Source organism: Mercenaria mercenaria, chromosome 12, assembly GCF_021730395.1.
Source record: "Mercenaria mercenaria strain notata chromosome 12, MADL_Memer_1, whole genome shotgun sequence".
Taxonomy (NCBI): Eukaryota; Metazoa; Mollusca; class Bivalvia; order Venerida; family Veneridae; genus Mercenaria; species Mercenaria mercenaria.
The window spans coordinates 49,056,660-49,073,319 of record NC_069372.1 but is presented as its reverse complement, the minus strand read 5'-3'; the positions used below and the strand labels follow the sequence as shown (position 1 = coordinate 49,073,319).

The 16,660-nt window shown below is 35.8% G+C and overlaps 1 protein-coding gene across 1 annotated transcript in view; it reads right to left on the bottom strand.

Moving 5' to 3' along the window:
• Positions 1 to 195: 195 nt before the first annotated feature.
• LOC128547381 (ion channel TACAN-like) overlaps positions 196 to 16,660 on the bottom strand; it is a 33,751-nt gene continuing 17,286 nt past the window's right edge. Inside the window, exons 9-13 of the mRNA XM_053519987.1 lie at positions 13,814 to 13,875; positions 12,802 to 12,894; positions 12,155 to 12,219; positions 8,466 to 8,534; positions 196 to 4,801 (exon numbers count right to left, since the gene is read on the bottom strand). Of these exons, the coding sequence (XP_053375962.1) occupies positions 4,646 to 4,801; positions 8,466 to 8,534; positions 12,155 to 12,219; positions 12,802 to 12,894; positions 13,814 to 13,875 (445 nt within the window). The 3' untranslated portion in view covers positions 196 to 4,645. The remainder of the gene's footprint in view (positions 4,802 to 8,465; positions 8,535 to 12,154; positions 12,220 to 12,801; positions 12,895 to 13,813; positions 13,876 to 16,660) is intronic.

The following is a 16,660-nucleotide window of genomic DNA, read 5'->3' as shown; positions in this document are numbered from 1 at the left end:
TACTTGCCAAACTTCCCTTGAAAGCTTTAAGCTCAATCAAAGCTTTTTCAGTGCAGTTAGAAATGTAGATCAGAAATGAAAATTCTGTCTTCAGAAATAGTGACCCTGAACATGAACCGGTCACTTAATCCTGATAAAAACATCTGCAGCCCTTGGGTATAATCACTCAAAAATAAATAGAAATAAAGCCTTGCAAACATTTCATGAGTTTTATTGAATATATTTAACAGAAACTTAAATGTATACAAACAGATATGTTATAAATACTAACACTTCAGCAACAGAATTTGTTGTTTTTATGAATTACCAAACAAATTATATCAACAGCTCATTACTAATAGATTACAACCTGTATGGTTAACCTTTATCCTGCTGGATTGCTAAAATGGACTCTTCTATCATTTAATTTGGACAGTACCATTTATTATTTGAAGGGGAGTTCACTGAAAACCTACAGACTGAATAGTGAACAGTGCATTGGTCGCATAGGCAAAAACTTGCCGCCAGCAGGCTTAAGGTTTTAACTAAACTCCACTAAAATCACAGGTTTTCTTTTACCTTTACATGTGATAGATGGAAATTTACAGTTACTGTCATTGACCATAAAACCTGTTACCTTTGTCTCAATAGTAAACTACAAAATTTAGTTGATCTGGTCAGGAAGATGGTTCCAACATACAGTGTCAATACAGTGGAGCACTGACTGCTAAAGTTTGCAAGAGGATACCAAAAATGCAGTTATCAGGACTCCAGTGTCTCGAGTTATCAAAACAGAAATATATGGAAAACAACCTGGTATCACATTAATTGCTTGAGTGAGACCGGGTGCTTGAGCAAACAGTGTTTCTCTGTAATTAATGTCCATCTAACTTCCTATGTAATTACCAACATGTTAACACATCATCCATGTGTTTTTTTTAAAGCTTTTTAATGGCATTAAGTATACCATTATGGCTTACAAAAACATTTACAAGTGCCTTTTTAAACAGTTAAGAATTCTAATTTTGATTTTTTTTTGTTGCTATTTCAAAGAATTTTGATATACAGTCAAACTTCTCTGAGGATACCACCCTTGGGAAATGAAAAATTTGGTCTTTGTTGAATGGTGGCCTCTAAACAGAGGTAAAGTAGTGGCCTTTATAAGCAGGTTTTGTAGTAGTGTCCTTTATTCAGAGGAAGTCTTTAGCAGATTTTGGTTTGATGTAATTTTTCAACAGTATTTCAGTTATGTAACAGCGGGCACTTGACCCAACCAGTGTTCCTGGATTTTATACTAGTACAAAAATGTTTTCTGCAAGTAACTGCCAACTTCCCCACATTAATCAGAGGTGGAGGACGAATGATTTCAGACACACTATCTTATTAAACCGTCACTGAGAACATACGCCATGCTCGAGGATCAAACTCGCGATCCGTAGATCTGCGCTCTCCCTATTGAGCTACGCAGGCGGGCTTTTAGCAGAGGTTTGACTTTACAAACAAAGTCTGTCCTGTACCTGTATGAAATATTGGCATCTCTGTTGTTGTTGTTGTTGTGTGACCCTTTTGCACAATGGAATGAAATAATTATCAAAGGTAGAGTAATGCAAAAATGCAACCAAAAATGTTTTTGGTGAAAAACTTAAATTAAACTGAAAAGGGAAACATAGCAAGAAGCCAGGCAACAAATTTATAACCCCTTACACTGACCTCAAAATAGAAAACAAATAACAAGAGTTTTGAACTGCGATATCTACTGTACTGCACGTCATTTTGCACAAGATGTATGGCACAAAAACAACAAAACTTTTAATCTCAGGACTAGAAATAAAGTCTTAATAAAACTAGCTTATAAAAAGGCTGAGATAAAAAAAATAATCGTTTCGAATCAAACCACAAAAACTGGCGTCTACTAAATTAAATGATTCTACAGTATTATCTGTACACTTTCATAAAACTCTTGTACTACCGGTACTTAATTTTGATATTCACACGTGTACATTTTCCAAAAGTCTTCACATATATGTTTGCCAGCTGCTTGATTAGTTAACTTTCAGAAGACACTTATAAGTATATACTGTGAAATCATTTTTTGTGGGCATGAAATTTCATAGTTTTGGCAAAAAAAAGTTATTTCTTGGCGATACGAGTTCATGGATTTCAATACTTTAACATAAAATTGAAGTGAATTTTACATGTTCAACGGGATTTAAATTTGCGAATTGACTCAATTACAAAATCCACAAAAATTAGTCCATGCAAAAATTAATGATTTTACAGTATGGGAGTTAAAGCACATGCATGTATTCAAATCTCAACCTTTGCTGTTTGCAAATGAAATGCAATTCTAAGCACCAAAGATAAAACTGTGTATTTATAAATTTACATTATTTGGCAAAATCATCATAGATAAATAAATAAAACACGATTAAAATAAACTCTTGAACACAAGAATTAACAAACTTATAACTTCCCTTGTCAACAAAACATCCATCTGCATGATGGTACTTTCAAATGAGACATTACAAATATCTTACAAAACAAAAAATTTCTGCATAAGTATTTTACATTATTGTTAAACATTTGCTACTTCATTACAAACAACATTTCACAAGAAGACATAAAATTAAATTAACAGCATTGTGTGTTTTAGTTTCATGCGAATTCACCTAACAAAAGTATTAACAGACAAGCTGCATACATTTGGCAACCTGAACACTGTATGTTGCATATACATGTATGTCAAAATGGAAAGTGAAATAACTACAAATGTAAAAATGAATAAAATATATACAAATCTGTATATGTTAATATCCATGCAATGCCATGCCGTAAATTGTAACAGTTGTGCTCCTGTGGTAGTAATACTGTGCGACTAAAAATTCTTTTAGCCCCCTCTATTCTTACTTAGGTAAATGACTAACATTTGGATAAGAGTCCCGTGTATAGGTGCTTTACACCTGGCATGCTAAAGAACCAGGAACACTTCTAAAATTGGAAGCATTTTCTGTATTTTGCATTTTCCTCCAACTAAAACTAGTCTTTTGGAGAAGTCATCAATATGGGTTACAAGTGTTGACTTTTAATAAGCTTAGATACACTGGGACTATGTTAATTCTATTTATAACTAAAAATATGTTGCTACGCTTTCAAGTCTTTTGAACTTGCCTCAGTACAAATGGGAATAATTAGAAAACAAAAATACGTCAATTATTGAATAATTTTATACAAAAGGCCACTTAAAAAAATAAAATTTCAAAATTAGAAAACTTCCAAACAAAAAAGTATATTTGCAAAATACACATGCCCAAAAACAGCATAACTGACAGGTTAGGTATGGGTCAGTGCTCTTGCATGCGACTTTGGAGGTACAGACCCGACTAGGTATGGGCCAGTGCTCTTGCATGCGACTTTGGAGGAACAGACCCGACGTCTCAACACTGGAATCCCTTCTATTGTTGTGAGACGTGAAGTGTTTCAAACAGACATATAGAAGTACATCTTCACAGTGTGATATTATATGCATCCATTTGAGAACATAAAAAATCTTATGTCAATAATTTTAAACCAAAAGTAACTTTAACAAAATACATTTTTTTCAGATGATTTTACACATACCAAAACCTTCTGAACAAGCCACTTTAAACTGCACTACACAGAATGACTTATATCATCATTTAAAGCATAATTAGTCAATGTCTAGAATGACAGTAATTCAACCCAACTGTATAAAAAGTATCCAAAATACCTTTAATTACCACAACGACTAAACAAGTGTAAAATTAGTTTAAAGGGGCATGCTCCCACTTGTCCAATTTAATATTAAAATCCATCCAACATACAGCAATTGTCCAGCTATATACTGTGAAATCATTCAATTTTATATGAGACTAATTTGCGTGGATTTCTTTGTGGGGTCAATCCACAAAATTAAATCCTAAGGAATAAGCAAATTTTCCATTTATTTTATCTTTAAATTTGCAGTCCACAAATTCACATCCCAAAGAAATGGTCATTTTTGTCGAAATCACAAAATTTCATGCCAATAAAATTAAATGATTCTGCAGTAATATTGATAATCTTAAAAAAGTACCTTTTAAGTTCTTAATTTAAGCATACTATATTAAGTGCAGTCAATTCCTTCTACTTCGCATCAAATTTTACTGCACAACTAAAATAGCATTGATAATGTAGATTTACTACAAGTTTTATGGACAGCACAAGTGTTTTCATACAAAAATATTAGAACTTTCTGAATAGCCTTGTTTTCACTTTTTATCTAAAATTCTACAGACCAAAGTTATTTGAAATAATATAAGCTAGTGTTATTATCAAACTTGCAGGAACCAAGAGTAGCAAAATAATACATAACAGAAGCATGAGACACTCCAAATACGTTATACGCGGCATGATATATTTCACTTCAGCTAGGCCCTCATAAAATTATTCCATGAGAAGCATAAGCTCTTTGTCATGTTTCAATTACTTAAAACATGCCTCCTTCTGCTACGTATCATTTCTTAATTGTAACCAGTGGAAGTACTTCATACATTTTAAATTTTTTTTACAGATTTTTGGATGGGTGCCCCTTTAAACATTATTCATGCTGAAATACTACATTTTTTTCTCTCTCTATTTTTCTACAGTTTCTGTTCTGCTATTAAATTTACATAACTTTAGGTTTAGAGTTGAAGCGATATTTATTTTTATAAAATTTCTTCTTATTCTTCATATCCTCTGTGAATTTCTGTTTTAAGACCTTCAAGGTTGTTGTCATGTTGCCTAGAAACAGAACCAGATGGATCACACTCAACACTGGCACCTGAAATACAGGACACGAGTATGTTTAATATAGGACAAAAATCTCTGCATCAACTCTCTAAAGATATATAATCAAGTCTGTAAACAGGAATGCCATGACGGCCCTATATCACTCACCTGACTCAAATGGGTATATGATTTCTTGACAGAGGACCTCTACATTATGCTGTATGTCAAATATCTAAACTCTAGGCTTTGCAGTTTTGAGACAAGAGGATTATCAAAGTTTTGCCCAATAAATCTATGTAAAACAAGTGAATGAAGTATTGCCATGCAATACAAAGTCCCTACTGGAAGGCACCTAATTTTCTCTACTGCAGTATAACATAATAAACTGATATCTGTCAATGATGTATAAACAATATTGTACTACATATACAATATGTTATAACAACACACTTGGATTAAAATGTGCATATATAAAAACCCAGTTGTTTTCATATTGAATTTTTTTGGCTGATTATAAAAATGTTATCATGTAAGTTATTTATAGTAACAACAAAGGGAAATTAATCTTAAAAAAAAAAAAATCTATATAATATAAGTCCACAAGAAACTCTTTACCAGGTAGAGATAGGTCAAAATACACCAAAAAATTGGATGTAACATGCATGCTGTACCACAGAAAAGTGGTCTCGATTTTTCTCTACCGCCAGTAATAAAAAAGTTACAATAAAATCTATTTATAGTAAAACAAAGGGACGTAATTCTAAAAACAAGGGTGCCTCATGGTAGTGAACATTTGGTCCAAGTTACATCAAAATCCCTCCCTGCATGAAGAAGAAATGTTCCGTACAAAGTCATTCTTGAATTTGAACTTTGACCTCTAAATATGACCTTGACCTTAGACCTAGGGACCTGGTTCTTGCGCATGACATGTTATCTCATCCAGGGGAATATTTGTGCCAACTGATATCTAAATCCTGCTTTGCATGACAAAGTTATAGACCGGACAGGAAAAAAATCCTCTTGACCTTTGATCTCAAAGTGTAACCTTGACCTTTAAGCTAGGGTACTGGGTGTTGCGCAGGACACGTCGTCTCATCATGGGGAACATTTGTGCCAAGTAATATTGTAATCCCTTGATGGATGACAGAGTTCTGGATCGGATAGGGAAAAAAACTTATTGACCTTTGACCTCCAATTGTGACCTTGATCTTTGAGCTAAGGGTCTGGGCTTTGCGCATGACATGTTGTCTCATCATGGGGAACACTTGTGCCAAGTAATATTAAAATCCCTTCATGGATGGCAGAGTTATGGACGGGACATGAAAAAAAATCTGTTGACCTTTGACCCCCAATTTTGACCTTGACCTTTGAGCTAGGGGTCCGGGATTTGCGCATGACACATCATCTCATCATGGGGAACACTTGTGCTAAGTGATATTAAAATCCCTTAATGAATGTCAGAGTTATAGACCGGACACGAAACAGACCCTGTTCATGCTATGTTAACATTTGACTGCTAAGTGTGACCTTGACCTTTGAGCTAGGGGCCTGAAAGTTGTGCAGGACACATCGTCTTATTATGAGGTAAATTTGTGCCAAGTAATATTAAAATCCCTTCATGGATGGGAGAGTTATGGACCAGACAGGAAAAAAGCCTTGTTGACCTTTGACCTCCAATTGTGACCTCGACCTTTGAGCTAGGGGTTCAGGATCTGCGCATGACATGTCATCTCATCATGGGGAACATTTGTGCCAAGTAATACTAAAATCCCTTCAAGGATGGGAGATTTGTGGACCGGGCAGGAAAAAAGCCCTGTTGACCTTTGACCTCCAATTGTGACCTTGACCTTTGAGCTAGGGGTCCGGGTTTTGCGCATGACATGTCGTCTCATCATGGGGAACATTTGTGCCAAGTAATATAAAAATCCCTTCATGGATGATAGTTATGGACCGGACACCAAATTGCGGACGGACGGACGGACGGACGGAATGACGGAAAAGTGCGTTCCTATAGTCCCCGAAACTGGTTTTCAACCAGTAGGGGACTAATAAATGACCCCATGAGTAGGGCAGTGTTTGGCCCCAAGGGAATGATTTGAACTAACTTTGTAGAGGACCACTAGACGATGCTACATATCAAATATCTAAGCTCTTGGACTTGCAGCTTCAGACAAGGAGATTTTCAAAGTCTTTTATGTAAGTTTATGTTAAACAAGGGACCCCTGCGGGGGCCAGTTTTCACCCCAGAGGTATGATTTGGACAAAATTTTGTTTGTAAGACCGATATACAAAGCTAAATGCTAAATACCTTAGCTAAAGGGCTTAACGTTTCCTATAAGAAGATTTTTAAAGTTTTCCCATATAAGTCTATACAAAACAAATAAACCCCAGGGCTGGATCATTTAAGACCCAAGGGACATGATCTGAATAAACGTGATAGAGGACCGCAAGACAATGCTACATATCAAATATCTATGCTCTCCGCCTTCCAGTTTTGGAGAATTTTTTTAGTTTTTCCTTTTGGTTGCCATCGCTACCAGAATTCTGCATGGAATGGAATTTTTTTATCAACTTGGGTTGCGAACCTCCCAAGGAACACTCGGGCAAAGTTCCATTAACTTCCACCAAATTATTTCAGAGGAGATCATGTCTGCGGCAAAGTGTGGATAGATGGATGCACAATGGACAGTGAGTGGTCACAATAACCCATCCTGAATACTTCTTACCCAGGTGAGCTAAAAACAAAAATTTGAAACTTATTCTGTGCATGACTAGCAAGCTACTATTACTGACCATGATAGCCCTGAGTCTCTCATCTAACAAATACTGGGAGATTAAACCAAAGTGGCCTAGTTTTACAATTACCACTGATTTTATTAAAACAAAGAGAGAAAATGTGACATCTAGTGCGACAGTAAGTATTCTACTGTATTTACACGATTTTCTATGATTTTAACTTGTGACCTAGTTTTTGACACAGTTTTAAATCTGATATATATTACACAGAGACAAACACTCACTTTGATTTAGTACAGATCTTAAACAAAATATGACCTCTAAGTGCTCAAAAGACTTTTAGAAGACTAACCTAGTGGTATTCTTTTCGATACCAAACTGATCCAGTTTCAAATTTAACTAAGTTTTCAAGAAAACAAACATTCTGAGTTTTGAGCCTGACCTAGGTTTTATAAAGACAAACATTCTGAAAATGAATGAAAATAGATGTTTTTCTAAGACCTGACCTATTGCCCAGATGATCCAGTTTTAAAACAGAGTTCATAAAGACAAACAGTCTGACTAAAGTGTGGGTGATAATTGTACGCCTCTAAAAAGAACTGTGAAAATGTTTACACGTACAACAACTGACACAGGGTGATCACAATAGCTCACCTTCAGTACTTTGTGCTCAGGTAAGCTGAAAAACCTGCTTTTTTCATATGCAGAAATATATTTTAATGGTGGATGAAGATTCTAGGAGGCCCTTCAAGTAATTCCAATAAGACCTGTGCCAGAGTAAAACCTACAACTTTTCCTTAGTCAGGTACATGACTCCAATAAACAATTTGTCTCCCAGGATGACTAAAACCCCCGTTGTTGAAAAGCAAATAAATCACAGCCAGTGACTGTGAACACTTTCTTGACGACACACTCCTATGAAAAAACTGAGATTGTCCTATCTGATAACTATTAACAAGTTCTCATTCTTTATATCATACCTGCCACTCCGTACATCTTGGATCTGTGTACAATTTGTATAACTGGATTGAATTGTACAGTTGAAAAAACTGAAACACAAAAAAAACCCCATATCATATACAATCTTTGCAAACACAAGTTAAGATTTAAATATGTATTTTATAGGGTAAAATCCCTTTTTACGACCCCTCAATAGAACAAATAACTCCCTGCGGAGGTGGATACACATACCGTCAAACCTGTTGTAAAGATCATCTTCAAATAAAGGCCAAGACTTTGAAACTTGCATTTAAAGGCCATAATTTTTCTTTTCCCTTATCCATTTTATAAATTAACATAAGTTAAGGGACCAACTGTCAAGAAAGATCACTTTTTCCATTACCCAAGGGTGACCTCTACAGACAGGCTTGATTGTACTTACTGTCCACCTAGACCAGTTTCTTGGTAAATTTACTTTCACAGTGCAACAATCTCTGCACAAGAAACAGAAGTTAGTGTTCCTTGTAAAGGATTCACTGTAGTTAAACCTGGTGATGTGAATTCATTTTTTGCAGGAAAAAACTTCTTTACTTATGTTGCAAATAAGGTAAAATTTCCAAACCAATCAATCATCAAAACAAATGTTTTATTTTTAATCAATCATCATTAAATTTTGATATAATGTGGAATAATTCATTTTCTGGACAAATAATTTCATGTTCTTTGACAAAATGGCTATTGTGTTTTATTTTATTTTTTTGGGTTTCACGTCGCACCGCACAATTGTATGTCATATGGCGACTTTCCAGCTTTGATGGTGGAGGAAGACCCCAGGTGCCCCTCCGTGCATTATTTCATCACAAGTGGGCACCTCGGTAGAACCACCGACCTTCCGTAAGCCAGCTGGATGGCTTCCTCACATGAAGAATTCAAGGCCCCGAGTGAGGCTCGAACCCACATCGATAAGGGCCAAGTGATTTGAAGTCAGCAACCTTAACCGCTCAGCCACGGAGGCCCCAAACTTGAATTCGTGGATTTCATTTTTTTAAGATAAATGACCGGTAGTTTTCTTTCTTCAGTGGGATTTTTTTCCCCACAGACTGACACAAGCACAGAGTCCAAGAAAATTAGTACCTCATAAAATTAATGATTTCACAGTATCACTCAAGACCTTAAAGTGGAATTATGTGCATTTTTCAATTAAAAATTCAGCTGAAATAGATGTGTGTTTAACAATGGTGGATGAATTTATAGTTTTTAACACAATATACCAATCTCTTCCTGTTACCATTACAAAATAATAAGTTTCCAAATATGACTTTTCTTATTTTGACTGGGGCAGTCTTTTTAAGAAAATTCAAACTGCATGCAGGAGTTGCTTCCCTTCAACTTCAGAAATACCTATAGGTAAGGGAGATCACTGCTTGGATGATTGAAGAAAAGAACTATTATTTTACTAGTCCGATTTCTTTATTTCTAAAGCATCAACTTCAAATACTTATGCAGCATTATCGTTAATCTTACACACTGAAATGCACAGCATCTGAAAATTACTTTTATAGAACATTCACCAAAACACACTATGTGCAGTAAGATGCGCATAATGCCACTTTAATAGGTCCAACAGCTATTAAACTCTGAGAAGCTGTTCAAAGGTTTTTCTTTTGAAGCTCTAACAGCCTCTAAGAGTAGTCAAGCAAAACTACTTGAAACAAATTGAGAAAGGCCGATCCAGTGATGGTACAGTCCAAACTGGAGGAAGATCCAGAAAGAGAGTCAAGAAAGGAAATTGTTTAAATGTTTTTCTAATTTAAGTATTGGCAGTCCTAAAAGGGGTCAAGGAGAACCATTTGAACAAACTTGACAGAAGTCCATGTAAGGATGCTACAGATCAAGTTTGGTGAAGATCAATCAGGTGCTTCATGAGAAAACGTCATTTAAAGATTTTTTTCTATTTTTTAGTTCATATAGTGGCCAAGCACAATCATCTGAACAATCTTGCGAGATCCAATCATACAATGGTAAAAAGATGTCCAAATAGAAATGATGATGTAGGACAAAAGATTGCTTTCTTATGCAGGACACCAGACCATCCACCTATACTAATAGCTCACCCTGAATAAAAGTTCAGGTGAGCTAAAAAATAATGTAAATAAGGTATACAGCTTTTAGAATTAAACCTCTCTTAATGACATATATGAACAAGAGCTGTCAGAGGACAGCAATGATCGACTATTCAACAGTATTGTCTATTGAATGAATATCTAAGTCCAAAATGGGGCATAATTTTGTAAAATTGCAAAACAGGGTTATGGAACCTGTGCAAAGCATATCAGCTCATGACAATGGACAATTGTGTGAAGTTTCAAACCATTCCCATTAGCGGGTACTGAGACACCAGCTTATATACAAAAACTCAATAACCAAAAAACTGCTAAGTAAAAAAAAAGGGGCATAATTCTGTAAAAATGCAAAGTAGAGTTATGGAACCTGTGCACTGCATGTCAGATCATGACAGTGAACAACTGTGTGAATATTCAATCCATTTCCATCAGTGGGTACTGAGATACCAGCTTACATACAAAAACTTAACCAAAAACTAGAGCTGCTTTTGAGAAAAGCGCACGTCTCCCACAACTGCCTAATCATCTGAATAGTTATGTATCTGATCAACCATGCACAGAGTGATTTTCGTTAATTCAAGGGCCATAATTCTGAAGTGCCTGGGCCGATTTGGCTAGATATCGAACTTGCCTGAGGACTTATTGGCAAACACATTTTGTTCGTTTGGTGACAATCGGATGAGAAATGTTCGACTTAGAGTGCGGACAAGTGTGTAAAGAGCGATTTTCGGTAATTCAAGGGCCATAATTCTGAAGTGCCTGGGTCAATTTGGCTAGTTATCGAACTTGGCCGAGGACTTATTGGCAAACACATTTTTTTTTAAGTTTGGTAAAGATCAGATGAGAAATGTTCGACTTAAAGTGCGGACAAGTGTGTACAGAGCGGTTTTCAGTAATTCAAAGGCCATAATTCTAATGTGCCTGGGCCGATTTGGCTAGTTATCGAACTTGGCCGAGGACTTATTGGCAAACACATTTTGTTCAAGTTTGGTGAAGATCGGATGAGAAATGTTCGATTTAGAGCACGGACAAGATTTGTGACAGACAGACACACACACACACCACTGTGTGGTTGGAGACGTAACAACTGAGTCAAAAAAGGGACATAATTTTGTTAAAATGCAAAGTAGAGTTATGGAAACTGTGCAATATAAGTCAGTTTATCACAGTGAATATGTGTGTGAAGTTTCCATCCATTCCCATTAGTGGGTACTGAGATACCAGCTTACATATAAAACCTTAACTAAAAATTTCTACGTCGAAAAAGGGGCATAATTTTGTAAAAAAGCAAAAAAGAGTTATGCAACCTGTGCAATGTAAGTCAGTTTATCACAGTGAATGAGTGTGTGATGTTTCAATCCATTTGCACAAGTGGTTACTGAGATACCAGCTTACATACAAAAACATGACCAAATCGGGATGCCGACACAGATGCAGACTCCGACACATGGGTAAGTCAAATAGCTCTACCTATTCTTTGAATAGTCAAGCTAAAAACTATAACCTCAACACAAAGACAGATCTTTTCTTTCCAAACATGACAATATTGCAAAACAAACTCATTTACATTTTCTAGTCTTGCTCTACAGGGGTTAGGTTGTACTTACATAAGCAAAGAACAGGAAAGGCAACAGGAAGGCTAGACCCTTGAACATCCAGGACATGAAACCCTCTGAAACAGAAATTGTGTATCAATATATTACAATCAGCTTTATATCTTCTTAAACTGCTTTTTTGCTTTTGGGTTGAGCGTTGTGCTTCAATAGTATTTCAGTTATGTAACAGCAGGCTGTTAATCTATCGAGTTTTCCTAGATTCTGTACCAGCAATAACCTGTTCTCCACAAGTAACTGATAACTTCTCCTCATGAGTCAGATGTGGAGGATGAATGATTTCAGACGCAATGTCTTTTATCAATCGTCACTGAGAACATAGTATACCTTGTTAAAGGCACAACAAGTAAGCATTCCTCTAGAAGTATGAAATGCTCAATGAGGTCTGTAATGTATTCTTTCCAATACATTATATCAGGAAAATAAACCCTAGAGGCTTGACTATTGAAAACTCCTGACAACCATGTTTAGCTACCATACTTTTGCTATAGAAAGGTAATCTGTCATTTCTTTTTCATATAGATAGGTGATCCTTCATTCTTTTTTTGGGGTGGGGAATAAGAATCATACAAATAGGTGATCTGTTGAATATTTTTCCCTCTAACGATAACAATCACACAGAAAGGTGAGGAAAATCTTACCAACTGTGATGTCCATATCATGGCGTTGTCCGAGACATTTCAATCGATACAGGCACCCTTTCTGGTAGTAGTACTGTAACACTTGAACAAATGCTGTAAAATTACAAATCATGTTGTTGTTACCTTGTACAGTACTTGCAGAATAATACTATGAAATCAAGAAATTTCGTGATGGATACATTTTCCATTTATTTGCTAACTATTCATTTTTACGAAAATAAACACTCATAACTGTTCACTTATTGCTATAAATAGCCTTACTTTCAGTGTTCAGTGCTGGATGATATACTTAAATTGGTACTGTTTCCAGCGCAGTATCGGTCTAGACTGGATGCTGGGAAGGTAAACGTTGACGCCCTAGCTGAGCCTTCTGTGAAAGTAAATAGCCCCCAACAGTGTTAATGTGTTCATTAGCACAGTTAGGGGCTAAGACTTTCACAGGATAGTGCTAATAAACAAGGGTCTAAGACTTTCACAGGATGATTAATTGCTTATAGGATAGCCAGTCTACCTTATAACTGCATCCATAAGTGACAAGAGGGAACAGTGTATTTGATTGTCAAACTTTTATTTAATAAATATGTAACAATAATATGTAATTGCCCTTCAATCAGCTACTGTTACCGGTACATAACTGTTGATAAGCAGCAGATAAGACAGAGTTGTTTACTGGACTGGGGGGACACTTATATAGTAGTGGATGGTATAAGCAGGGCAATATATGCCCAAAGGGTTATATCAGAGGAGGGGAATATGGCAGAGTAAAACTGCTATTTTTAGATGTAGTCAAAAGAGCAATAATTCAGGAAATATGGTAAAGTAACTCAGAGAGCACTTATTCACAAATATGATAAAACTAAAATTTCTGGATGTAGTCTGGAGAGCATTTATTAAGGAAAACAGTAAATTGAGTAAAATTGTCATTTTTGGATGTTGTCAAGAGTATTTTTTCAGGGAAGAATTTATTCCAGGAATAAGGTAAAGTTAGGTATGTATTTTAGGATGTACTCACCAATATAAAGGATGAACCAGCCATACTGTGTTCTAAATGCTTGGTAAGAATATCCATCCGGCCTGAAACAGTACCAAACATACGCAATCATTTAAACATACAGATCATACAAATTACTGAGACTTTTGGGTTATATATCTGAAGGCTAGTCAATGCATACTTTCATTCTTATGTTAGCTTTATAAGGGTTTAACACCAGTTTTCAAACAAACCAATGTTCTATACTTGTACCAACAATAGGAAATAGACATATTTTATGTTCATAACAAATATGCAGCAGCAACATTTTAAACAAAAGTATTATGAGCCTTTACCATTACAAATGAGGCTTCTATCATGAAATCGCTAAATACAGGTAAAGCCTTCAGGAAAATGACCCAATCTTCAATAGTCACAAAAAAAATTGCCTTGCCTGGGGATCAAACCCATATACATCTTGATCAGTATTCTTTTACACTAACCTGGACGGTTCAACACTTTCAATAACTGGGCAGAGAAAAACTGGTAAACATGTTTTTGCAAGAGAACTAACAGTATCTGACAATTATGAAAGTTGAGAAAATTATTGCTCACCTCGCTTGAGGTGAGAAAAAAACAAGCTGTGAACTTTGGAGATGTTTATATGTGTATTCTGTAACTCTAAGTGTACAGTCCTTGACCGCAATGTATAGTCCTTGACCGCACTGTATAGTCCTTGACCGCTGACTAGCCTACTAACATTTCATTAACAGCTATCAAAGATTTATAAAACTGACCTTTTAAACATAATAGCCTTTCTGTCATTTTTTTTTGCTTTTGAATATTGTGATATCCTCTTCAGAAATAACTGTAATTTGTTTCAATACATTTGAGCCATGCCATGGGAAAACCAACATAGTGGCTTTGCGACCAGCATGGATCCAGACCAGCCTGCGCATCCGCGCAGTCTGGTCAGGATCCATGCTGTTGGCTAACAGTTTCTCCAATCCCAATAGGCTTTAAAAGCGAACAGCATGGATCCTGACCAGACTGCGCGGATGCGCAGGCTGGTCTGGATCCATGCTGGTCGCAAACCCACTATGTTGGTTTTCTCATGGCACGGCTCATTTAATCCTTGAAAAAAGAGCAAAGTTGAAAACAAATCCTAAATATTTTTCCATGGCCACTGAACATTTTACAGTAAACAATAAAAAAGACAAGAATAAATATCTAACAGGGAAAGCAAAGAATGCAGATTTCTCAAAACATATCCCCTCTGTTGCCTAGTGGGAGTTTTTCCGCTTTGAGTGCAGGAGGTCCTGGGTTCGATCCCTGGCCATGTCATAGCATAGACATAAAAATGGTACTAGTAGTTTCCTCACTTGGCACTCAGCATTAAGAGGACAGTGCTAGGACTGGTCAGCCTGGTGTCAGCATAATGTGACTGGGTGGGGTATCATGTCATGTGTCTACAAAAACAATAATTATCTTTAAAAAATCCCTATGCCCTAAGTAGTGGGGTGGCATTTTGACATTTTTTGTTTTATTTTACATAAATTCATTATATCTTCCTCTATCAGTTGCCAAATCTCACATTTAGAAAATTCAAGTATAAAACCTTCACTTGATGAAATTTAGGGCTGCACATTAGAACATTTTAAGTGAAAAATCCATCCTCCCTTCCCTCAAAAGTCCATAAAATGTGGGTACTGTGAAAAGGGGCCACTGGAACAATCTTATTTACATAATAAATATATGATTTTTGCAATATTATTTTACAAGTTATTATTGAATTTATAGTTCAAAAGGAAGTAAACCATTGCAATGCTTTTGAAAAAAATTGAGAAAATCAAAATTCTTCATTCGTTTTGACCAATATCTAACAATAATTTTCACTCACTATCATTTTTTAGTGTTATACATACATTCATTGTCAAACTTACATGCCAGAACATGTTAAAAAATTTCACCACAAATGTGGGCGTGTACACAGTCTTAATGATAATCAGTAATTTTACTATGGAAACATACAGGCTACAAATGTAGCAAAGGTATTTCTAGGCTTTGAAATACATGACAATGCCCATGTTTCTTAAAAATACTACATTTTGTATATTTATAATATTTTAACCAAAAGTACAAATTTATAAGCATTCGAAACTTTAACAAGAGGACCATGATGGTCCTGAATCGCTCACCTCTTTCCACATGACCCAGTTTTGAGTATGACGTCGTTTTTTCTACTATTTGACATAGTGACCTAGTTTTTGAGCTCATGTGACCCAGTTTTGAACTTGACCTTGATATTATCAAGATAAAATTTCTGACCAATTTTCATGAAGATCCATGAAAAAATATGGTCTCTAGAGAGGTCAAAGATTTTAATAATTTTAGACCTACTGACCTAGTTTTAAACCGCAGTTGACCCAGTTTCAACTTGACCTAGATATCATCAGATGAACATTCAGACCAACTTTCATTACAGATCCATGAAAAGTATGGCCTCTAGAGAGGTCAACAAGGTTTTTCTATTATTTGACCTTCCTGACTGTTTTTGATGGCACGTGACCAGTTCAAACTTGACAGATTTCAACAAGATGAACATTCAGACAATTTCATACAGATCCATGAAAAATTATGGCCCCCCTAGAGAGGTCACAAGGTTTTTTATTATTTGACTACTGACTAAGTTTTTGACCGCACGTGACCCACTTTCAACCTTGGCTAGCTATACATTCAAGGTGAACATTTCGACCATTTTCATATAGATCTCATGTAATATATATGGCCTCTTAGAAGGTCACAAGGTTTTTCTATTTTAAGACTACTGACCTAGTTTTTGACCGCACGTGACCACTTTCGAACTTGACTAGATATCATCAAGGTGAA